The sequence below is a fragment of the Amyelois transitella genome, chromosome 13 (assembly GCF_032362555.1).
Source record: "Amyelois transitella isolate CPQ chromosome 13, ilAmyTran1.1, whole genome shotgun sequence".
In the NCBI taxonomy this organism is placed as follows: domain Eukaryota; kingdom Metazoa; phylum Arthropoda; class Insecta; order Lepidoptera; family Pyralidae; genus Amyelois; species Amyelois transitella.
In genome coordinates this window covers 3,008,012-3,032,572 of record NC_083516.1, presented here as the reverse complement: position 1 = coordinate 3,032,572, position 24,561 = coordinate 3,008,012, and the positions used below count along the sequence as shown (strand labels likewise).

Sequence of the window (24,561 nt, the reverse complement as noted above, 5' to 3'; positions counted from 1 at the left end):
AATTGGGATTTCTTTCGGTCAACCAAAATATAAAGGAAAACCCATAATCAAAAAAGTAATTGTACGCAGTACGTACTTATTCCAAGAAGTAAGTAAATTATCTTACCCAAATGAAGTTGGCTACACTGACTGGTTGCAAGTTACGTCCTTAAGAAGGTAAAGCGCCTCCGACCGCAACTGTCGCAGAATTTTCGCTGAGACAAATTGCAAAGGGAGTAGAGAGCCTTTAAACATTTCTTTGCCATAAACATTTGACTGATTTGACATCATTGACAATGACAATTATTTTGACATTTTCTTTTTTGCATTCCGCCGCTTGTGTTTTGTGTTGGTTTATAAAATACGAACGATTTTATTGAGGTCCGCGTGGTTAGTTTTGCAGCGATATTGTGTAATTTCTGTAAAAAGTATCTACGAACTAAAATCTTAAGGAAACTAATAAAATGGAGTTTCTCGAATACAGCGACATCTCGGCCGAAATAAAAGGGAATATGGTAAATTGATTTCGACCTGTTGTATTCTTTAAACAAAATAAAATATGAAAACTAAAATGCACAACTCATCTAATTATTTCAGGTCCAAGGTAGATTAAAAATGACTGATCAAAACATAATTTTCAAGAACAGCAAGACTGGTAAAGTGGAACAGATCTCCGCCAATGATATTGAATTAGTAAATTTTCAGAAGTTTGTCGGTTCCTGGGGCTTGAGAGTGTTTATGAAAAACGGTACACTGCACAGATATGGCGGATTTAAAGAAGGCGTAAGATTACTGAGTTCTTTAATTATTATGATAATTTGTATCTTCAGAATTTCATAGTTAAACAGGACAATTTTTTTCATGATACCCAAATTGTTTAAAAATTTCAAATAGTTGCTGTACCGTTGCTATGTAAACTCTGTAAAATGAAGTATATTCAAAAACTTACTGTCGTTATGTATCTGTCCTTAATTTCTTTCCAAGTAACAATTATTTATTTTCTTAACAATGCAATCACATTGAAGCAAACATTGTGAGAAAACTGTTTGAGGCAACTAGATTCAATATGGGTTAAGCCCCTTGCAATGGTTGCATATGTTAAATGCAGGTCACTTCATGTAAAAACATTCTTTATCTACACGATGATCATATACCTGTCCTGAAATGTGAGTTCACAACCATTACAAACATGATGAGAATCATGACGTGAAACATGCACTGTACTTTTACCTACTTATAAAAGAGTGATTATCATATCAAATTCTTCCAGGAACAAGAGAAAGTGGCAAAATTTTTCAAGACCAATTACAACAAGGATATGCTGGAGAAAGAACTATCTTTAAAGGGCTGGAACTGGGGCACTGCCAAGTTCAATGGTGCTGTTCTTAGTTTCAATGTTGGCTCCAATACTGCATTTGAAATCCCACTGCATTACGTGTCACAGTGCAACACAGGCAAGAATGAAGTCACCTTAGAGTTTCATCAGGTATAATTATTACCAAAATTGTTTTACTTAACCCTAACAATATGTTCACAACATATATAGAAACTTAATATGTAGGTATGAATGTTGACACTGAAACACTATTTTCGGGAATAATGTTTTTAAATTTTAATTAAAATAATTGGTAATTCACAATTCTATTAGCTTAGAACATGTTTCTAAATCTCATTTTACATGTATGTACCATATCCTATTTGGCTCATTTAGACTTTTTTATTTATGAATGTTGTGTTCAGTATCTTTTTTATAAGTCATCTTTCTTGTTGGCAGAAATTTCTTTAGAATATTTCTAAATTAATTTCTGCATTTCTGTGGAATTGTTTTTTATGTCCTTTTGTCTTTTCTGTATATGTTTTTTTGTGAACATGTAATGGTAAATAATAACACTGTGAATAGACAGTGTTTTTTAGTGAATTATGTGAGTTTATTTTTTGTTTGTTGTTTTATTGCACATAAAAAGAAATATAAGTTTACGAAACAGTGGCTGGATTTAGAAGAATATGAACAATGGACATATCCCAATTGGGATTTCTTCCAGTCAAGCATAATCTAAAGAAAAATCCATAATCAAAAAGTCAGCACTTATAAAAAGCATTGGGGATGCATTATAGTAATCAATTTCTCAAAAATCTTCTATACAATTAATGGTAAACATACATAAATAAATAAATCAAATATATATAAACTAACATAAATATGAGTTTTGACTCAAATATTGTAAAGTGTCCTAGTTTTCAGTCTGAACTGCTTCATTGTCATGTAAATAACAAAATGTTGACTTTGATAGGCCAAATGTGACCAATATGCACAAAAATGGCTTGATTGGTGCTGTGTGGTTCCTGGTACCTATAAAAAAGATAAGGACCACCCCATCTTGTTCCCATGGATATCGTAAAAGACGACTAAGAGATAGGCTTACAAACTTGGGATTCTGTTTATAGGCGATGGGATAGTAACCTGTCACAATTTGAATCTCAATTCTATGATTAAGCCAAACATCTGAACTTATCAGTCTTTTCAAGAGTGTTGGCTATGTCTACCCAGCAAGGGATATAGACATACATACATACATAAAATCACACCTCTTTTCCGGAGGGGTAGGCAGAGACTACCTCTTTCCACTTGCCACAATCTCTGCATACTTCCTTTGCTTCATCTACATTCATAACTCTCTTCATGGATATAGACATGATTATATTATATGTATGTAGGAATGGTTTGAGCTTGTCAATGTTTTATCCCTATGTATGCAAGGATCTCAGGCCATTCATCCTTATTTACTGGTCCATGGAAACAGCTGTTTGACATTAATGGTGCAATGTTGCACAATAATACAAAATTACTGCCTTTAAACATGATTTTACCCTACTCATCTTTTGTAGTTCTTAGTTTTACACAGCCTATAATATTTTTGTAGTTATGTGAGCTTACAACATCTAAATTAAACCCTTATGTCATTATTGTAATACTAGAGGCCGCCCGCGACTTCGTCCGCATGGAAACCCTATCAATCCCGCGGGAACTCTGGGATAAAAAGTAGCCTATGTGTTATTCTGGGTCTTCAGCTACCTACATACCAAATTTCATGGTAATCGGTTCAGTAGTTTTTGCGTGAAAGAGTAACAAACATCCATACATCCATACAAACTTTCGCCTTTATAATAGTAGTAGGATTTTTGACTGAAACATATTTAAATATTGGCAATAATTCCTGTTACAGTCATACTTATTTGTATAAGTAAGTGTAAGTCCTAAAACTCGGTGACTTAACACCAAGTTTGATTACAGAATGACGACACACCTGTTTCTCTAATGGAGATGCGGTTCCACATTCCCACCAATGAGCTAGCGGGCGATATGGATGCTGTGGAGGCGTTCCATCAGCAGGTCATGAACAAGGCCAGCGTCATCTCCGTGTCAGGGGACGCTATTGCCATATTCAGAGAGCTTCAGTGTCTTACTCCACGGTACAAATTCAAATTAATTCATTCAAACTAATAATATAAGATTATAAACAGGAAAGTATCTTCCTTTGTCTTGTAAGATCTGAAAAAAGCAAAGAATGTGTTGTCTTTACAAAGGGGGGTCAAATTAATTAAAAATTACATTTAAAGATTAAAAATCATTTAACCCTTATTGTACATTCCCATTGTGTATATATATTTTACGTCTGTACACCAAAATAAATAATTCCCATCGTATTCCGCAGTGGTCGCTACGACATCAAAGTTTTCCAGACATTCTTCCAACTGCACGGTAAAACATTTGACTACAAGATTCCAATGTCCACCGTCCTCCGACTGTTCCTGTTGCCCCACAAGGACACGAGACAGATGTTCTTCGTGGTGTCACTGGACCCGCCTATCAAGCAGGGTCAGACACGATACCACTACTTGGTTCTGCTGTTTGGTATTGAGGAGGAGACGAGTCTGGAATTGCCGTTTACTGAGTAAGTTCATAGGGTTTTTCTGTTTATTTGATTTATCAATTGTTCATTTTAGGCGATGGGCTAGCAACCCTTTGCTATTTGAATTTCAATTCCATCGTTAAGCTATACAGTAGATTGTTATGTCTTCGAGCATTACAGTCTTTTCAATACATTTTGATAGTTAATGTAAAATTTAATGACATTGGTGTATTTAGACTTTAAGTGTTAATTACACAATTGCCCTGGATTATAATTTTCATCATTATTGTTTTTCGAAGCCCTTACAATGTACAACAATCAAAAGAGTCATTTTAACTGAAGAGGTTGCATGAAGAGTAGAAATAAACGTGGATGAAGCAACAAGTTGAAAGATATTTTCTGTGAAATAGTAGTTATTTTCTCAATGCAATTTTGGCAGTCCTAACAATAGTGACTATAGTATGAGCATAGCTGACCTTTTTAACGAATTGTAATTTTACAGGGAAGAATTGAAAGAGAAATACGACGGTAAAATATCGAAGGAGCTGTCGGGGCCCACGTACGAGGTGCTCGCTAAGATCATGAAAGTCATCATCAACAGAAGAGTCACGGGCCCAGGAGACTTTTTGGGGTATGTATTTTCGGTTTAGTCATTTTAAGTATTTCGGCATTATTATCACGTTCTTTTGTATCAACTAAATACTACACTAGCGATCCGCCGCGGCTTCGTACGGGTAGCATGGATAGATATGAACCATCTTCAGTAAACCCTTATTCCAACATTTGAAATAGGAATAAAATCCGTCCACAACTTTTCGAGATTACCGCATACATACAGATAGAGAATACAGGAGGACTTTATAATATGTAGTTTACAAAACGCCGTACTATGTAAACGTGCCTCTGATTTTGTGGTGCGAAATAATAATGCTTTGTTCAGTAATCATGGAGATATCACAATATCAAGTTAAGGCGCTAAACACAGATATGTATAACTTTAAAAATTACGTCGAACTTGTTTAATTTTATAATTTTTTTATAACCATTGTTTACTTTTTGTCCGATGGTTTTCACTGCACGTGGCCGAACGTATTGCGTCTGTTGACTCATCGTCAAGAACGTATCTCGTGTGAATGCACCCTTACTCTACTATTGTTTCTTTATTGCCTGAATGAAAAAAAAGTTTGTCACTATTTAAGTCTAAATTCTATCATTCAACCAAACAGCTGAACATAGCCTATCACTCTTCAAGACTATTCTCTCTGCCTACCCCGCAAAACACGTGACGTGATTAATGTATGTAAGGAGTTTTATTGTACTATGTGTATTTATTGTTGGCAGTCACCACAAGACGCCGGCGATCGCGTGCTCGTACAAGGCGGCGGCCGGCTACCTCTACCCGCTCGAGAAGGGCTTCATCTACGTGCACAAGCCGCCCGTGCACATCCGCTTCGAGGAGATCGCGTCCGTCAACTTCGCTAGAGGCGGCGCTTCCTCCACCAAGTTAGTACAGTATATACGTTAATAAGTCGCATCTGCATCATTCAACTACTGAATCAAGCTAAATGAAAATAATTGAATGTTATTAAATACTAATGAAGTAGCGTCATCGACTCCTCGTGATACAGCCGACTGGTATAGCGGGTATCCCAGTTGGTTTGTTCCTGTAGACATCTTCCTCCCGGCGTTATCTCAGTTACATCCTTATCACCGTGGAGGGAAGCCGGAGGTGCTTCTATTGACTGTGATCCTGGATTGGGTAAGTCAGGCTTACACACGAAGTGACTCGCGTCTGCCCCAATCTGTTTTTGCTGTGGTTTACCTCAGAGGTAGTCTATGTCAAAATCTGATGATAGGATCCTGGATAACCTAATCGAAGGAACATTTTGAATATTTCTTTATTGTTCCTTTTTTCCAGATCATTCGATTTCGAAATTGAGCTGAAGCAAGGCAGCATACACACGTTCAGCAGCATAGAGAAAGGGGAATACGACAAGCTGTTTGATTACATCACCTCCAAGAAACTACACGTCAAGAACACTGGCAAGAATGTGAGTATAAACGTACACACTTATATAAATAAAAAATGTTTGTCTGATAAGCTTTGTCGACTAAACCAATGATTACTACAACTGTTATTCCGATTTTAATGAAAATTGGTATAATCACATATTTATGTATATCTAAACTAGTCTTATCAAGATCTCACCGCTAGTTCAAAAATAGGAAAATCTGAACGGGAAATGTACACTTTTTTGAAACATTGATATCCTATAAACCAATTTAGTGTGAAATCAAATTAAATAATTTGATTCAATTTTAAAACATATTTCCAGGACAAAGCACTTTACGACGACGATTTCGGCGATTCGGACACGGAGAAAGAACCAGACGCGTATCTCGAGCGGGTGAAGGCGGAGGCCAAGGAGAGGGACTCCAATGACAGCGACGGCTCGGACGAGAGCACCGACGAGGACTTCAATCCGGACAAGGCTAAGGAGAGCGATGTCGCTGAGGAGTTAGTATTACATACATACATACATACATATAGTCACGTCAATATCCCTTGTGGTGTAGACAGAGCCACAGTAACAAAAGAGTTAAAAAGTGTTAGTATTAATTCTGATATATGTTTGTTAAGGTGATATTTGTTAAGTAAACTATAGTTATCGAATAGGTATTTTTTCACATGACAGACTGGAGTACCTACTGATGGAGACTTTAATCCGGACAAGGCTAAGGAGAGCGATGTCGCTGAAGAGTCATTATTAATTGTCATATGCCTGTTTGTTAAGATAGTGTGGTAAGAAAAGACTGAAGGGTCCCTTTCTATAGTTTCGGGAACCACACGGTACTTTGTCTTGCGAGTGTAAAATCGTTATCGCTTCATTTCCGATTCAAGAGAGTAATGAGTGTGGATGATGCGAAAGAAGAACGCAGGGATCGTGGCAAGTGGAAAGATGTAGTCTCTGCCCCTCCGAGAAAAAAGGCGTGATTTTATGTATGTTTTCATTGTAAAATATTCCATATAATGCACAAATGAACCCTGTACGGGCGAAGCAATTTTTTTAAATAATTATTATTGTTTTTTAAGCACATAGAATTTTTTTTTTATTGTTAACTCGGTAGTCACACTAATGGTTCTTTTCTCATAAACTTTTAAGGTACGACACCAATCCGTCATCTTCTGAGGATTCGGACGCTTCGGGCGCGTCTGGAGACAGCAAGAAGGAGAAGAAGAAAGAGAAGAAACCAAAGAAGACTATCACAATTGTAAGCAAAATATGATCACAAATAAATACATATAACGGCCCGAACAAGTTATATTTGATGCGATCAATATTGATACAGTAAGAAAAAGTGACTAAGTTTTTTTATAAAATTAAATGAAAAAAATAAAATAAAAAAAGCTTTTTTGCGCCGGGGGTTAAGCTAAGAACACTAGCGATTAAATCTTCAATATTCCCCATCAGTACTCTTTCACTCGAGTATATTCGCCGACATTCGGTGTTCATTCAACACCTTCAACTCCTACAACTTTTAAACAATTACAGATTTTAATCAAATGTCTAAGAACACGCGCACGTAAATCACCTTTAATAAAAATGCGCTTCATCCGTTTGTGAGCTACGATGCCACAGACAGGCAAACAGACAGACACGCCAATCTTATAACAACTCTTTTACCGTTAGGGATTAATATATAAATATTGGGTATGATTCGCAATTGGCATTGAAGCAGATTCAGTTTGTTTATGTACGTACACGCTAAGGTCCGAAAATACTGGTCAGATTTTGATGGGATGAAATATTGTTAGTAACAGTTAGGTAACTTACCTATTAAGTCTGGGTAACATTTTATATCTATAATTTGTTAACGAATACACCTGATGTGACCTATCATGATGATTTCTATAATCTATAGTCGTAATAATTTGTCCAATAATTTTACAATTCCTCTGAACCTTCCATAATTCTGCGACTTTGTACGATCGTTATAAAGGGTTCTTTGTCATGCGCTATAGTTTTAAAGACTAATTGTACCCTACATGTTGCCCAGGTTTAATGTGAAAATTGTACACAAACAAATAAAAAAAAATCAAAATCTGTTCAGTAAATCCGTATATTAGCGGGTACAAACTCAACTTATTTTTGCTCTTTTATTATATGTATTAATAATAATTATTAATGTAGTGTCTATCTACTTAAACATACATTGAAATATCATACATTTCCGATATTTTGTTTTAAAAGTAATAATATTTTCTGGAACAGTCTGAAGCGCCGCGCAAGCGCAAGGAGAAGTCTAAGAAACGGGAGAAAGACGCGAACGCGCCCAAACGTCCCGCCACCGCCTTCATGCTGTGGCTCAACGAGAACCGGAAGAGCATCGTGGACGAGAACCCCGGCATCAAGGTCACGGAGATCGCCAAGAAGGGAGGGGAACTGTGGAGGGAGCTCAAGGATAAATCGGTTAGTATCACTTTATTATTTATACTCTATGTATTCTCTCGTCCACATTTCTATTCTAAGTTTGGATAGTTCAAAAGTTGATGTTAAAGAAAATGCTGCAGTGCAGTTTGTTACCGCTTCTTCTGCACTGACGCTTTGGAAGCGGCAGTTAACTTAGTTTTAAGTAATTTATTTGACGTCAACCAATGTTGTGAAACAATAAGATATGATTATTGAGTGGTATAAAGTGTCTTATAACAATGAAAAAAAAAAATTTGAATAGGAAAAAAAAATTAATTTGAATTTGACGCCATTCGTATTAGGCCCAGATTGAGCAAGCCCAGTTTCGAAGCAACTCACATCTCAATTAAATCATTTCATCTGACCTCCGCTACAATAAATGTAGCTTATGTTAAATACTCCTGAAGGTTTATTCTATATACAACAAAAGTTACACAGTATTTTCTCTTTAAAATATTACTAATGACACGCCCCGGTTTCTATCTATTAAAAAAAGAAATCATCAAAATCCGTTATTAAGTGTAAACAGATCTACTCGTAAGCACACATACACTCATAAAGAAGGACAGACGCGGGATGCGACTTTGCTTTATATTTTGGTGTGATATTATGAATATGTATTTTTCTGATTAAATCTGCAGGAATGGGAGGAGAAAGCCAGCAAAGCCAAAGACGAATACAACATAGCGATGAAGAAATACAAGGACAGCGGCGCCGCCGACGAGTTCAAGCAGAAGAAGAAGGCCGCCGATAAGGAGCGCAAGGCCGCGGAGAAGAAGAAGAACGCGCCCAGCAAGAAGAGCAAGCCCAGCGCCGTGGGGACGGGCAGCGGCGGGAAGTTCACCAGCAAGGAGTACATAGACGACGACGACTCTAGCTCCGACTCCGATGGTGATAAGAAGAAAAAGGATTCCAAGGAGGTTAGTGTGAAATTTAAAAAAGGAAATCATAGACATAGAATTATAAGCGATCGGATGTAAAAAAAAAATATTTCGAATGAACTTTTTTTTTCATCTCATGTCTTTCAAATAACAACCCATTTTTTTAGGTATCGAAATTTGGTACAGAGATAGAGTTAACACTGAGGATGAACTACTTTTTGTGAAAAAAGTAAGGAAGAATTGACGGGGAAGGCGTTAAAAGAGGGGAAGAAAGATTATCAGTGAACTTGTCGCGGGCAACAACTAGTATACTAAGTAAAATAAATAATACACATACATAAAATCACGCCTCTTTCCCGGAGGGGTAGGCAGAGACTACCTCTTTCCACTTGCCACGATCACTGCACACTTCCTTTGCTTCATCCACATTCATAACTAAATAATATACAGGAAAAATTACTCATCCATCCAATAAAAAATCCAAGTAGTCCCTTTGGATTAGACGTTATATTCTTGTCTCTCAATCTAAGATTTCGGGTTCGATTGTCCATGCTATAACTTAAATGCATCTGTTTTTTCTTTGCAGAGTGCTAAGGACACTAAGAAATCGAAGTCCAAGAGCTCTTCGTCCGAAGCCGGAGCATCATCAGGATCTGGAGACGAAAGCGGAAGCGGTAGCGATTAAATCATACAGTTTTGAATAATATATGACAACACCAATAGATGTGCCAAGTACTGGTGAACGTGACGACGCGACTGATGGTTGTAACGCCATGACATTTATATGCATGCATATAGTCACGTCTATTTCCCTCAGTGGGTAGACATAGCCAATAGTATTTAAAAAGACTGGCAGGTTGCTAGCCCATCGCCTACAAGGAGAATCCCATATTTATTAGCCTTTCGCTTAGTAAAATGGCATTTCTATTGGCTCATATTATTCCTATTTCTATGGTTTACTCTGTATATACTAAACCTTTTAAAACCAGCGTAAGAACATTTAGGAAACCACTATTGTGGTCAAATCGATAATTGCAGAAATGTGACAAAACAATAAAAACTGTGTCAAAAGTCATAGAACGAAGTAATTAACCTTTAAGATCCTTTATGTGTTGATGACAGGTAAATCGACACTCAAATGTACAATAATCTTTCTAACCTATAGAAATCAGCAATCCGGGTAATGTTTACAAATATTATTAATTGTATTTAAGGTATGGAGAAAAAGTCCTTATAGCAAATGTATTGGCGCTGGAACGTCAAATTTGTTTCTATTTGTTACTGTCGCCATTTTATTTTGTCGAAATTGTTTTATATTAGGTATCTTTTTCAAATTAAAGGAATTATCATATATTACCGATAAACGAGTGAGGTTGCATGAAAAGATAGATTAATATGGATTGAAAGAAATATGCAGGGATCGTGGCGAATGAAAAGATGTGGTCTGCCTATCCCGTTGGGAAAGAACAAGTTTTTACTTGTTGACAAGATAGTAGGTCCACCAAGTCCAATTTCCATTCATATAAATGCCAACAGTTTTACTTACAATTAATTTATTATCTCTGAAATTTATTACTTTGTATGTAGGTAGTAAAGTATGTATTCGATTAAAAGATGGACGACTTAACCAATATGTATGTTTCGGATAGCACTCGAAATAATATAAGACTGTAGAAGTGGTAAATGTGTCCTCGAAACTCGGTAGTAATCATCGCCACGAGTCACCATAACGTAATCATCTTATTTTATAAATCATTCATATAGTTTCATGTATGCCTTATATGGCATTTCTGTTGTCTTATATCATTTCTATTTCTTTGTTGTTTTGTTAATATGTTGTTATGTTCTTAACTCCTATTACTAGCGACATTGGTGAACTGAATGGCTTGATGAGAAATATCCATGTGATAAGTAAATGTACTAATAAATGTATTAGAAATTTAAATTTGTATGAATCATTCTAATTTTAATTTAATAGTAATATTGTTACATATATAAGTTAATTAAGTGCTGATGATTCGTAAATATATAATAATAAATAATACCCCATTCCTGTTTTACATGACAGTATTACAGACAACATAAAGTAATATTATGAAGAGGTTAAGTTTGTAACTTTGGTTATTTGTTTGTTTGTAAGGGCTTATCTTCAGAAATACTAAATCAACTATGAATATTCTCCCTCCGTTGAAAGGGTATTTACATTATCTGCGGTTGTTATAGGTTATGTAACTACCTACGTACCAGAGGCATGCCGATAGTACATTATAATTTTACCTTAAGCCGGCAGAATGTGAGGTGAGCTATGCGCTGGGCACGTTTGAAGGCGAAATTTGAGGCGAGGATTGTATGAAGGCGAATCTGTTATACACAGACGACATTTTATATGTCAATCACATTCATCAGTCACATCATACTAACTGTATTTAATTTTTTCAAACTATTGTATACCTAAGCCTGACAAAAATAAATGAATTATTGACATGCAACGCACGTGGTTTCGGGTATGGTCAATAGTATCCGCTGAAAAGCTTGCGTGAAGTGACTGATGAATGTGGATGAAGCGAATGAAGTACGCAGTGATCGTAGAAATTGAAAAGATGCAGTCTCTGTATACTCCGGGAAATAGGCGTGATGTTATCCACACTAAAATGGCGTCCCACTGGATTAACCCAGTGGGATTAAAAATAAAGAAAAAAGAACACGTGCTTAGCTACAGCTCTGTAACATCCCAATATTATGCAAAGGACGTCCCAAGCTAGATAGATAGCACTACATAGAGAAGCACTATGGCAACCGCGTGTAGGTATCCTTGGCTTTATTGTGATAAAATCGTCGAAAAAGATATATTTTTTTTGTTTTCTACCTGTAATCACATCTGATATTGTATGTTTTACGGCTAGTTGTAAATATTAAGTTGTTAGTTTATAGACTGGAATTTAACACGATTTACCTCCAATATTTCTGTTACTGTAAAAGCCCGCCCCTTGGCTAAGAACTTGTAAGATTAAAAAATCTCGATTTTCCAAAAGTTTGGATCTGAAATATTTTTTTATTAAAAAAAATTGTGTTTTATACAGGGTTTTTTTTACAAATTCTTGACTTTATCTACTCGTATATAATATCGACCTGTATACATAATTGTTATTTGTACGTCGGTTAAACTGACTTTGTTCATAGTCGACAGTTTATGTAGTAATAATTTTGGTTAGAGCGTCACGAAATGTCCCTTATTGTGTTTGAACAAAGGAATTGTTTTTTGCGAAATCCCATCCTCATTTTGTTTTTATGCACGACTTGTATATGAAGGACCTTGCAACTTTTTAAATGCTTCAGTTAAACTCCAGTCATTTAGATAAGTTCGATAAACAGTATGTTGATAAGTTTTTAAGTGTTAATAGAATATGTTTTGTAAACTGTATCGGTTTTATTTCTCAAACAAATGCATGTTCAAAAATCCTTTATAAGAAATTCACACATCTGTTACTGACGAATGATTTTTTTTCAGTTTATGACGATAGTTGTCGTTTAGTGAAGATGTAACGTTTAGATTTTTATTATATAATTTGATTTGATAAAATTTTTCAAAATTTTAGTCCCCTTTTGTAAGGTCGCCCCTAAAAGGATTATGAAGAGAACATTTTAAATTAACTGCAAATCCGTTTTGAGTTTAATAGTTTGTGAATTTTTAGAAGTACTACTGAGAAATGTAACGTATGTTTACTAAGTCCGGCTGACTGTTAAAAACACATACCTTATCATTAATCGCACGATTTGATTAACAGCTATCTGATGCGGTGCTCACTGTAATAGTGATAAGTTGATAGCAATACAAAATATTGTGCTGAAGAATAATAACATACATACATATCATCACGTCTATATCCCTTACGGGGTAGACAGAGCCAACAGTCTTGAAAAGACTGAAAGGCCACGTTCAGCTATTTGGCTTAATGATAGAATTGAGATTCAATTAGTGACAGGTTGCTAGCCTGTCGCCTAAAAAAGAATCCTAAGTTTGTAAGCCTATCCCTTAGTCGCCTTTTACGACATCCATGGGAAAGAGATGGAGTGGTCCTATTCTTTTTTGTATTGGTGCCGGGAACCACACGGCAAAGAATAATAACATCCGCGGTAAATATCGAAAAATAACCATTTTGTTGACTCATAATAAACCCTTGTTTCATAGGTTTAGCTATGTATGTGGAAGTCGCTCATAGAAATCCTTACCGATAAGGAAAGCGTAGAGAACCAAGTATATAGTCGTTTTACGGTGAAAGCAACGGGCAACAGCTAGTTAAATGATAAAATGACATTTAATTTCATAATGCAATACAATAATACTAACCTAATGGTTTTTGTTCAATGACAGCATTAAATAACTCGTTGCAAGCAATCTAATGTAATAAAAGACGCGTTCAATGCGCCTGTGACGTCATACTTTTAATAACAGACCGACCCCTCCGTTTATATAAAAACCGGTTGGTACTGCATTAGTATCTGATTCCGTGTTAAGTGGGGACCAAGTAACATTGGCTGGTCTATTTCATGACAAAAGTGAAAGATAACGGTTCAACTTGACGAGATTCTACTAAATGTATTGAAAGTTAAATACTTCTGTACCTACCGACTTTCTACCTGTGCTGTCGGACAAATATTATTTCGGTTTTTTTATAAATCTTCGTTTTGTATCAACTTGTTAGTTCTTAAAAATCTACGTAAGATTGTGGTACGACCATAAAGAAGTAGTAATAATAATAACAACAATGTTTTAGTTGTTCAGTTTAAACAGTAGATAAAAGAAAAAAATATGCCTTTTGAGAATTGAACTATTCTAATATTGGTTCAAATCGTCGTTTTAGGTTTCCGTACTCAAAGGAAAAACGACACGTTAAGGGCAACGAATAACTCATACGGAAAATAACGATATTTTGCTATGATTATAAATTCAACCTACCCTATGGGAATGCATCAAAAAGACGCGTCCCATCAGAACTTTACTTTCCCCCATGAGCAACGGGGCGACGCAATGGCGTCGACGCGACCCGCAAAATGGGCGAGAACTATCCTACGGTCCCTTTTTTATATTGGGGGCCTGGGCCCTATTGTCGCATACAAAATAAAAAGAATAGGTAGGTACTGAGCCGCGCCTTGCCGAATGTTAGGGTACTCTATAATGAATTACTTCGAAGTAAACGTTAAATCTGGCATATGTTTTAAAAATTTTGTGGAAACCAATTATTTTAAACTTTTGTCGTTTTTTCCTGGTGGACCAACTAGATAGTTGTGCCATCCTAGTCCCTTATGCAATTTTTTGCTAGGTATACGTACGCCGACGTGTCATCTTATAATGTAACAGCTGCGCGCTAAGTTATAAAGTTCAGCCGTTTGATAAGTTATCAATGCATTGTACTTATATAAGTCGTGGTCTTACGCAGTTTGTGCCACCATGCAGTCACGAAGTTATTTAATTATCATATTGTAACTGCTCTGTGAAGGTATCGGTTATCTGCGCAGCAAATGTTGAAATATCGTATACCTAAGTAAGCTTCGTGATTCGTCTTTCACTACCTACCTATGTATATTGTCCAACCACTTAACAGTTTCTCGGATGATTTCATGATGATAGCTATGTATAGGTATATGTTTTATGGAAATTAGGAGAAAAATCTCATGATTTGACACCTGATTTCATGATGAAAGGTATGTATAGGTATATGCCCTTTTACCTATATCAACAAATATTACAAAGAAGACAAGTTTTTAACTTTGATTGTTTGCTAGTACTTACCTACCTAAGAGATAGGTAATCTTCGGCAATACTAAACGGATCATAAAATGCCTTCACCGTTTATAAGGTACATTATCTGTAGGCGTTTAAGGTTATGTAATACGCTGCATAACATGTGCAGCATACTTGCATGAAACCGTGGCAGGCCGCTAGTAAGTAATCAAATCATTCAAGAAGCCATACAGCTGAATGTGGCCTTTCAGTCTTTTCGAGACAGTTGGCTCTGACTACCAGCAAGGGACGTATAGACGTAGTCACGTAGACGTAGGGATCATATTTCTGACATACTACATAATACTACATAATATGATCCCTTTCAGAATACGAGGTAAAAATTATAGTGTAGTTGTTGTGGACTGTATGTTTATCTAATTACCTCATCCAAATATGATAAAAGTCACACATGCGTGGGGTCAGGTCAGGGCCAAAGATATTATCATGCTATCAGCTAAGCATGTGGGCCTTGCTATATAACACAGACAGACTAATAAATACACCTACTTATCTTTCTATTTATTTAGCAACAGCCAAAAATTAATCTATCGTTACCCATCAAATCGTATCAATAAATATCAAATTATTGAAGAAGAGCTTCAATCTATGTACAATGTACACGTAGGGTTTATATGTATAAATTATTATTTACCATCATCATCATACAAAAAATATCATCATATAAAATTACAACGTAACACTGAATGATTTTATACTACTTATATTTCAAAATGAGTCAACAGGAACATTACTCTCGATAGTACATACCTACAGTACAAAATACTATCTGTCAAAAGACATCAACGAGTATCGGTACGGCTCGCATAGCTATAACTACGCGAAATGTGAAGAATCCAAAATCTAATGTCTGTCTGTCTGTAAATGTATCTAATCTATGTACAGAAGAGACATACCTACAGACAATTCTTCAGGAGTAGGTACTAACATAAATGCTGGGATTGAGTAGCTAAAAGCTTATAGGTAGCTACCTAGATGGATAACAATAATCACAAGTTTTTACTTATTTCATATCAAGCGTGTGGTGAAAGATTGTAAGTAGGTCCCTGTGATCCCTTTAAGTTGAAAAGATTTTATGTGTCTATATACCTTTATCACTCTGGTAAACTATAGCTACTTATCTACTTTTCTCTCTCATCTCGGCGCCTTCCCAGTTGCATCCTCCGCCATAGTACTTCGAGGCCTGGGGTCCGCTTGCATAATCTAAACTACCTATATCTCTCTATTATTCTTTATAATCTCTAATTGAAATTTCCAAGGGTTAATCAATTAAATGTGCTATGGGTGTAGATAATATCTCCTCGACTCGAATGGCAGAATACTCGTACACAACAGTATATACTTACAACAGTAATATATGGGAAGCAAATTTATAAAAGTTCTTTAAAGATCTTCCTTTTGGTAGCGGTAGAGTCTGAAACAAAGCTCCCACTCAAGGTCTGTATCTCATTTATACCGTGTAAAAGGAAAGCCTGAGAAAGTTTTTCTTTTTTCAAGAAAAAGATACCATTAACTAACTACTTTGCTACATCTAGGCAGGTAGGTTAGGTACTCCTAATAAGTAGTCCTGATTAATCCAGTTGTACGCTAACAACTAATGTGATGGATAGATTAGCCGTCAGTTGATAGGTATATGTAGGTTTGCCATTCCTAATAATCGGACCGTGTCTTTAGTGTTCGGCACGCAGGTCTCAATCTCGATCCACAATATACGTCTACTTAGGTACTTACATACCTAACAAAAGCTGGACAGGCCATCAAAATCTCAAGTCCGGTATACTTAATTACCTATCAAATATATTATATGATATGATCTAGGTTAACTTAGTTCATCAATATTTACCTAAGTTAAGGTACTATAAGTTAAGACAGTTGTGCCAAGACGCTGCCCGCCCGTAAATAGGTAGACGTAGAAGCGAGATCAAGGCGCTTTGACAATCGTTTGGATCTAAATATTGGTGTTGCTGTTGCTGAAGAATGTATTTTAGCATGGTGGTCTTAAGCTCCAAATACATCACACCCTTATTTCTTGAGAAATAAAAACTATTTCTCACATTTCTACGAAATATCAAATCGTAAACAAACGTGTAGCTGCCATTCAAGCGCTATGTTTTATTGGCGTCCCTTTCCCTCGAACGATTGCCGCGCTTTTACGTTTTCGAATTCAACGTTGGCGGCATTTAAAATAAGGCGCGAGTTTATTTTGGTAGGAATCTGGTAAGGGGAGCCTCGAGAGGACTGGGTCACATTTTGATATACTTCTTATATAAACTATTGAGGATTTTTTATGAAAAATATTTATTTTAGTACTAGAGAGTCTAAATATGTGATATCTTTGACTTCGAGTGCCTATTTCTAAAGAAAATTCGTAAATAATTTTTAGTAAGTAAATGTATGGAACTGAAACCTTTAATCTAAAATCGACCTTATCTCATACACTCATGGTTCAGGTTTATAAAACAGCGTCATTCTATACGTCACGGATATACGTAGTACAGGATGTCACTCGGACTATGTGCGGTTGGTAGCTTTGCAACTGTCAGCCAATCACGATCAAGATAGATGTCGCTGCAGTACCGACGCGAGTCGACCCCAAGCTAGCTTGCACTGGGAACATTTGCTCGAGCTCCATACATTTTCTTCTGGTTCTCTACGTCTACAGTTTGGTTGTGTACCAGTTCAAAAATAATTTCAAAATTTTTGCCATCAGGTAAGTCCAATCATTTTTCAAAGTAAACTTATGTGTTTTATTTAGTGTAGTGATATATTTTACGGCGTGATTGTGATATTGGTTTTCTTTCCACGTTGGAATTCTCATTCAAACATGGCTATAGGCTTCGTCGTACTTTCCTTAGTAAGCGTGGGTATGGCGAAGGACGCTTTTTCAATAATTAATTTCTCTAATGTTTTACATGAGACGTATTATACACTTCTTCTATGAGTTTTAGCCCAATTATCGTGCAACTAATTTGTAATAGAGTCGTTCGAAGATATTGCGTATTTTCAACACAAAACGTGAAAACAAAATGGCTCGTTCGACCCAAGCTTAGGCCAGTGAACTCGTTATATGGGGCGATAACTATTTTCAAAGATTTAAAGGATATATATCATTGTGAATGGTGGATTTTAACCATATTTTTATTGTTAATGTGTCGGAGTTATTATATTTTGGGTATTTTAGCCGTAAAAAGCTTTCCCGCCAAAACGCCGCCTTAGACTTGTTCCAAGCGACGCGAGGTCTTCATAACGCTGCTTTTTAGTAGCGTACGGGCTACATAACCTGTTGCCAACTGTTTTTTTTTATTTTAATTACATTTTTCGTTGCTTATTTTCAGGAAAAAAGTTAAAATGACGGACAAGCCTAAGCGTCCTATGTCAGCATATATGCTTTGGCTGAACAGCGCCAGAGAACAAATTAAAGCGGATAACCCTGGGCTAAAGGTCACTGAAATAGCTAAGAAGGGAGGTGAAATATGGAGAGGAATGAAGGACAAGAGTGTGAGTATACTTACCTTATTTATTTTGACATGCCTAGCATATATTATTAGTTTCTGATTAGGTATTAAATTTTCTGTATATTCTTTATTGTACAGGAATGGGAGGAGAAAGCCGCCAAAGCTAAAGAGCAGTACACAAAGGACCTGGAGTCATATAATGCCAATGGTGGTGGTGGTGAAGGAGGTGGCAAAAAGGCACAAAAGCGAGGCAAGAAGGGCAAGAAAGCGGCAGCACCCACTGTAAGTACACATTATATTGTTATTGAGATATAAACTAATTATCACTCTTAATGCTATTTCATGTATATTCATGTATTTATTCTCTTGCAGAAGTCCAAGAAGAAGAAGGAGGAATCTGACGAGGAGGAAGGTGATGAGGAAGAGGAGGAAGAAAGCGAATGATCTCCCTGCCTATAAGACATTTCTGTTCATATTGAATAATTATACTGGACTTAATTTATTACGAGTTAATGGGACTGACTTTCCAAAGTCTGTGTAATGGTTCACAATTTCATTTAATGATTTTATACACACATTCATTTATATTGTAATATTCTGATACAATTATTTTTGTCCAGTCTGATCTCTAAATATAATGAAATTGTTAAAATTGCGCTTTGTACTACTTACATTTTTGTGGTATTAAAAATAGGAATAGTTTTACCTATTGTAAGAAATTGCAGAGTTTGGAAAGTTTCACCACAGGCTAGGTCTAGATTTCTAAGCCTCGAAAAAATAATGTTTAAGTGTTAGCATGTATACACCGGGGAATTGTACAGTTAGCCTCCCTTGTTAAGTTCGCTGTGACTACTGGATGCTCACATTGATGTACCTCACTCTGGTTTCATCAAAACTTTTATGTCAGCAGCATTATTCAATTGCTGTACAACCTGTTTGTAGCTGTATGCCATAAATATTATTTACAGTGTATGTAATGAAGTTGTGTGCATTATTTGACATAAGTTTTGGTTAAACTACACTACATGTAAAATTAGAGACGATTTCATAAAATATGCTTATTGTTAATTATACATGTAAAATTAGAGACGATTTCATAAAATATGCTTATTGTTAATTAACCTACCTCTTTGTCAGTGTAAAATTTCAATACTATGTACCAAAACTTTTAAGCTAAGACAACAGCGCATGGGCGTAACACTCGTGCAATTTAAATAATTTAGGAAATTGAATGTACCTATGTTGTATTTTAGTTAGTTTGATAGGTAGGTTTTTCGATGTGATTTGTCTCTCAAATTTTACATTTGTGTTATTTTGTAAATGAGAATTAGCATTCCTCATGTCAATACCGATTTTACATGTTCAATAAAGTAATTTCATATAAGTATTGTTTATTTGTATTTACTCCTGTTTCACCCCCTATATTATATACTCTTCGCCCCATCTAAGTAACCAATAAGTATATAACAAATCTAAATCGAAAATTTGCATCCATATCTCCAATTAGGAATAATAGTACTGATAAACTTACTAGATATCGATAGTATTTAATTCAGTATCGATAGGCTGATTCAATGAAGGAAACAAACAATTCAATATTGCTAATGAAGATCCCAGTTCACCTAATACTGAGCAATAACTAAATTTATCGATCGATATTTAATATCACAACGGCTACATACATAATGTGAATATGCTTTTATTTTTTAGCGCTTATGTATTCGTTCAAACTGCTATTACTCATATTAAAATTTCGTTGAGTGTTAGTTGCTAAATTTTGTTGCGGTTTTCAAGGAATTGTTTGTTACACTTAGGTGTTTAAAAAAAGTACCAAATTAGAAAAAGGGATAAGGATAGAAGGCGATTCTCTTAAAAAAAGGTGGGTCTCAGTTTTACTTTTGTACGTGATCATCTCGCGTATAGCTGAACCGACTTTGATGCGGTTTTCAGTTGAAATATTATGTAACTATTATTTTAAATATATATTAATAAAAAATAATATTAGTTATATTTACTGCTACATCTACTATATGTTATTGATGTCAATAGTATTGGCGATAACTAATGAGTTACTTTGGGCATCATTGAAGCCCTCAAAGATGAATATTTTACCTCATTTTCCATTTTTTTTTGCTCCTTATAGTTGCAGCCTCGATACATGGTCTATTCAACGCAATTAAAGAACTTTTCAATTCGAACCAGTTCCTGAGATTAGCGCGTTCAAACAAACTAAAAACTAAAGATATTTGAATACATTAATAAAAAATAATCACTAGCTTTGTCTATTATTTTAATATATTTGAATATATTAATAAAAATAATATCTACTTCTACCTCTGTGGGCAACTTAATATAACAAACACCTACATATAATAATTATTGCAATAGTCGGATTTCGGCAGCAATAGTGCTTTCGATATTGAGCTTCAATACTATCGATATTTTTACTGAGCTATCAATCGACAACACTAACTTTGTCTAAATCCGTATTTTATTGTAGGAATGTGACAAAATACATAATAAATTCTGCCTCCGAGCATGACACGCGCGACGCCATTTTTATTGCGCGAAAATCTGTCGCTATTACAGTTTTTATTATGTAGTGAAATAGACTAACTACGGCGGCTGGCACTGTTTTATAGCAGCGTGACCCCTCTGGAAACTTAGAGGAACCAAGAAGACTTATACTCAGTCAGTATTCGTCAGCATAACAGGGGTAACAGAAAAATTTTAATGTCAACGTCATTTGAATGAGTGAGCCAAGGGAAGCCATGAAAATTAGAAGTCAAAACAAAACTTGAATTTGTTTTAGAAAGCAAGCGTGATTTCTTTATTATTAATATTTGTGATAGCACTGTGTCAAGAAAATACGTAACCATTCAGTGATTCGTCCATTTATGAGTTTGCCTTAAGTGACTTAAAGCGGGCAGTTTATTAACTTGTGGGTGATGTCTGGTGATGGCAGCGGCGGAGGAGGCTCGCAGGTGGCCCTCGTCACCGGGGGATATGACCACACCATAAAGTTATGGCAGGCACACAGTGGCGTATGCCTGCGAACAATGCAGCACCCTGACTCAGTAACGAAAACTCATAATTATTACTACCCTCTAATCTAATCTTAGGGTCATTCTTCACCAATTCTCCACATTCATATATATACATACATACATATGGTCACGTCTATATCCCTTGCGGGGTAGACAGAGTCACCAGTCTTGAAAAGACTGAATGGCCATGTTCAGCTATTTGGCTTAATGAAAAAATAGTGACTGGTTGCTGGCCCATCGCCTAAAAAAAATCCCAAGTTTGTAAGCTGATCCTTTAGTCGCCTTTTACGATATCCATGGGAAAGAGATGGAGTGGTCCTATTCTTTTTTGTATTGGTGCTGTACTTTTGCCTTTTGCATATCTCTTAACTTTTAATTGTGCATTTTATGATATATTTAATGAAGGTACTAATGATTTTTTTTCATAATTCTTATACAATTATTTCAAAACTATATTAACATTTGGATATCTAAATGAAATCATGTTGTCCATAAACTGATGTACGATCGCGTTCATATCTGCAGTCATAGTTTTAAAATTCTTACGGGTTAAAATAGCGTGCACTGTGGTTCCACTAGGTACACACACATGCATATTTAAAAAGAATAAATATTCCATCAAATGAATACGGTCTTTAATACCAATGATTACTAAGTAAAACAGTTTATTATTCTATCACATATAACATAACAAAACAGAAAGAGACGGTAATCAACGATGGCCGAACTGGGCCCGATAATTGTCGATCGAGATATCGTCGTCTCTCATTATTTGCATAAGATTTGCCTATAGAGGGAAGCCTGCGACTGCCAGACTTATGTCATTTCAATAAAGTTGAAAGTTTGTCTGCACAGGACCCTAACATAGGTAGTGGTTCCTTTGAAAGTTATTGGGTAGCAATTTTATTACTTCGTGTGTGCAAGTGAGATCTAAGATATATTAGATAATCTCGCTTGCTCACACTCGCTTGTTCTAGTTACTAGCGGATTTCGAAGTTATTAAAGGGAATTTTTGTCTATAAAAAAAAATATTGTTACTGACAATTTTTAATGTTTCAAGGTGCCATTTGAACTAAGTAACTGATTGACTAACTAACTAATTGATATCTAAGAATTACAATGCCCGTGTCTTCAAACACGGAAATCAGCAAGAAATATTAAACAAGAGGGAGCAAAATAAAACATTCAATAATTAAAATTAGTAAATTTTATTGAAACAGTTTACCTATAGTTTTGTTTACATATTGATGATTATATAAAGGTATACATACAGCATATTACACTAATTTACTTCTCATTTACTTATTCTCCTGTTATTAAGGTTACAGCTTAATTATTCGTTTTCATAAAGAAAAGATATTGAAGCTGTCCTTAAAATACTATCTAAGTAGTAGTTTTAAAATAAACTGGCAGAACCTTTCACGCACTATATGGACTCGATGCACAGGGTAGTTGTCTTGCACAAATGATATTGTTGGCATATCATCAATCGGATAAAAACACCGCACAGTTGGTAACATGGTTTCTTCCAGCACTTGCACATAATGAGCAGCTGTAGCGCGTCCTGCTATCCACATCTGTTCTCCAGGTCCAGCAGCACTCATCCAGCCCCACATATTTACAGATATGCGTCCAGACTCCATATTTGGCACAATATTTTTTTCTTCATACCGAGTTGCATTTCTTCGCCATAAATGAAGCCTACCGTGTTGCGATGACGTAAACGAACTTTTCGTCCGTAAATATCGCTTTGTTCCAGTCAAAATCCAAATACTGCCGAGCAAATTCTAAATGGTTTTGCTTATTTATTTAGGATAAATATGGCTTTCTTGCTGGCTGTCTGTGGAATAGTCCCTCACGGTGCAAACTCGACGAACAGTAACCACTGATGTGTCGAACTGTTCCGCAAATATTCTGGTCGGTATGAAGCCATTATGAAGCCATTATTTTCGTACTGTTGCACCATGGATCTCCGCTGTGTGGCGTGTCGCTGTGTTGATTAGCGGACGACGGCCGCTGCGCGGTCGACTTTTTACACTACCCTCTTCTCGATGGCGCGCTACCCAACGTTTCACCGCTTATTGTTTATTGTGTTATTTGTGTGAATGTGTGAGTGACAGCGGTGACTGCAAGCTATAAAGTTTTGCGAACTATGACTGCAATTATGAACGCGACCGTACTTACAAACACGTGCTTCTTTTATATAAAAGTGGCTTGCTTATCACATCACAAAAATTAATTTATATGTATTTCTTATATTTTCAGCAAGTTAATGCTTTAGAAATCACACCGAATGGACAAATGGTGGCTGCATGTGGATATCAACACATCCGTATGTACAATCTGGCGAGCGCCAACCCGGACCCTGTGATGAATTTTGAGGGAGTCACTAAGAATGTCACCAGAGTTGGTTTTCAAGTTAGTCATCATTATAAGCTTGTAACAAGATAACCACAGAGGAGTATACATAACTGATTTTAAACTTTTGTGTTGCATTATACTATTTATACTAGTCAAGCTTCAGGTCATGATATACATATAGATAGATAAACTCTTTAATTTTTTTCTAAAAGAAAAAGAAAACAAGAAATTCATGTGGTACCAAGGCAGCCTTATTGCTAAAGCAATCTCTTCCAGTCTTGACTTATATTATTATGATGAAAATCTTGAGGATGTAGATGGATGTCACTCACAACATCTTTTATTTCCATGTACTTAACATATAGAAATGTACTTTATACCTTTATATTGTAAGTATTTATCAAGGTGGTATGTTTATACTTATACATATATGTATGTGTCTATCCTATGATGCACATATGTGATTTTATGTATGTATGTATTAAGATAGGGGTAGATGGTAAAACATCTATGTTTAAATTTTCAGCAAGATGGGAAATGGATGTACACAGGTGGTGAGGACTGTACTGCAAGAATATGGGACCCACGGTAATGTTATACATCTCTTTATCTTGTTATCCTTAGTATCTTTGTTAGTGAAATTGCTTGCTGT

The 24,561-nt window shown here is 35.8% G+C and overlaps 3 protein-coding genes across 4 annotated transcripts in view; all 3 read left to right on the top strand.

Annotated features, from left to right (window-relative positions):
* The first annotated feature begins 295 nt into the window (after positions 1-295).
* On the top strand, positions 296-12,659 carry LOC106138318 (FACT complex subunit Ssrp1). The gene is made up of 13 exons (XM_060947253.1): positions 296-494; positions 577-762; positions 1,250-1,465; positions 3,272-3,450; positions 3,693-3,932; positions 4,393-4,521; positions 5,232-5,393; positions 5,809-5,941; positions 6,227-6,408; positions 7,055-7,163; positions 8,165-8,362; positions 9,004-9,282; positions 9,830-12,659. The coding sequence occupies exons 1-13, from the start codon at positions 444-446 to the stop codon at positions 9,926-9,928; spliced, it is 2,163 nt and encodes a 720-aa protein (XP_060803236.1). The 5' UTR covers positions 296-443; the 3' UTR covers positions 9,929-12,659.
* Positions 11,895-19,885, top strand: LOC106138268 (high mobility group protein D). Its single transcript, XM_060947387.1, has 5 exons — positions 11,895-11,966; positions 17,575-17,756; positions 18,382-18,544; positions 18,640-18,783; positions 18,874-19,885. The coding sequence occupies exons 1-5, from the start codon at positions 11,895-11,897 to the stop codon at positions 18,943-18,945; spliced, it is 633 nt and encodes a 210-aa protein (XP_060803370.1). The 3' UTR covers positions 18,946-19,885.
* Positions 19,886-21,005: 1,120 nt separating this feature from the next.
* LOC106138317 (target of rapamycin complex subunit lst8) overlaps positions 21,006-24,561 on the top strand; it is a 31,858-nt gene continuing 28,302 nt past the window's right edge. Inside the window, exons 1-3 of one of the 2 annotated variants that reach the window (XM_060947359.1) lie at positions 21,006-21,217; positions 23,814-23,966; positions 24,436-24,497. In XM_060947359.1, coding sequence (XP_060803342.1) covers positions 23,850-23,966; positions 24,436-24,497 — 179 coding nt within the window. In that variant the 5' untranslated portion in view covers positions 21,006-21,217; positions 23,814-23,849. The other variant, XM_013339446.2, reaches the window with a different exon arrangement.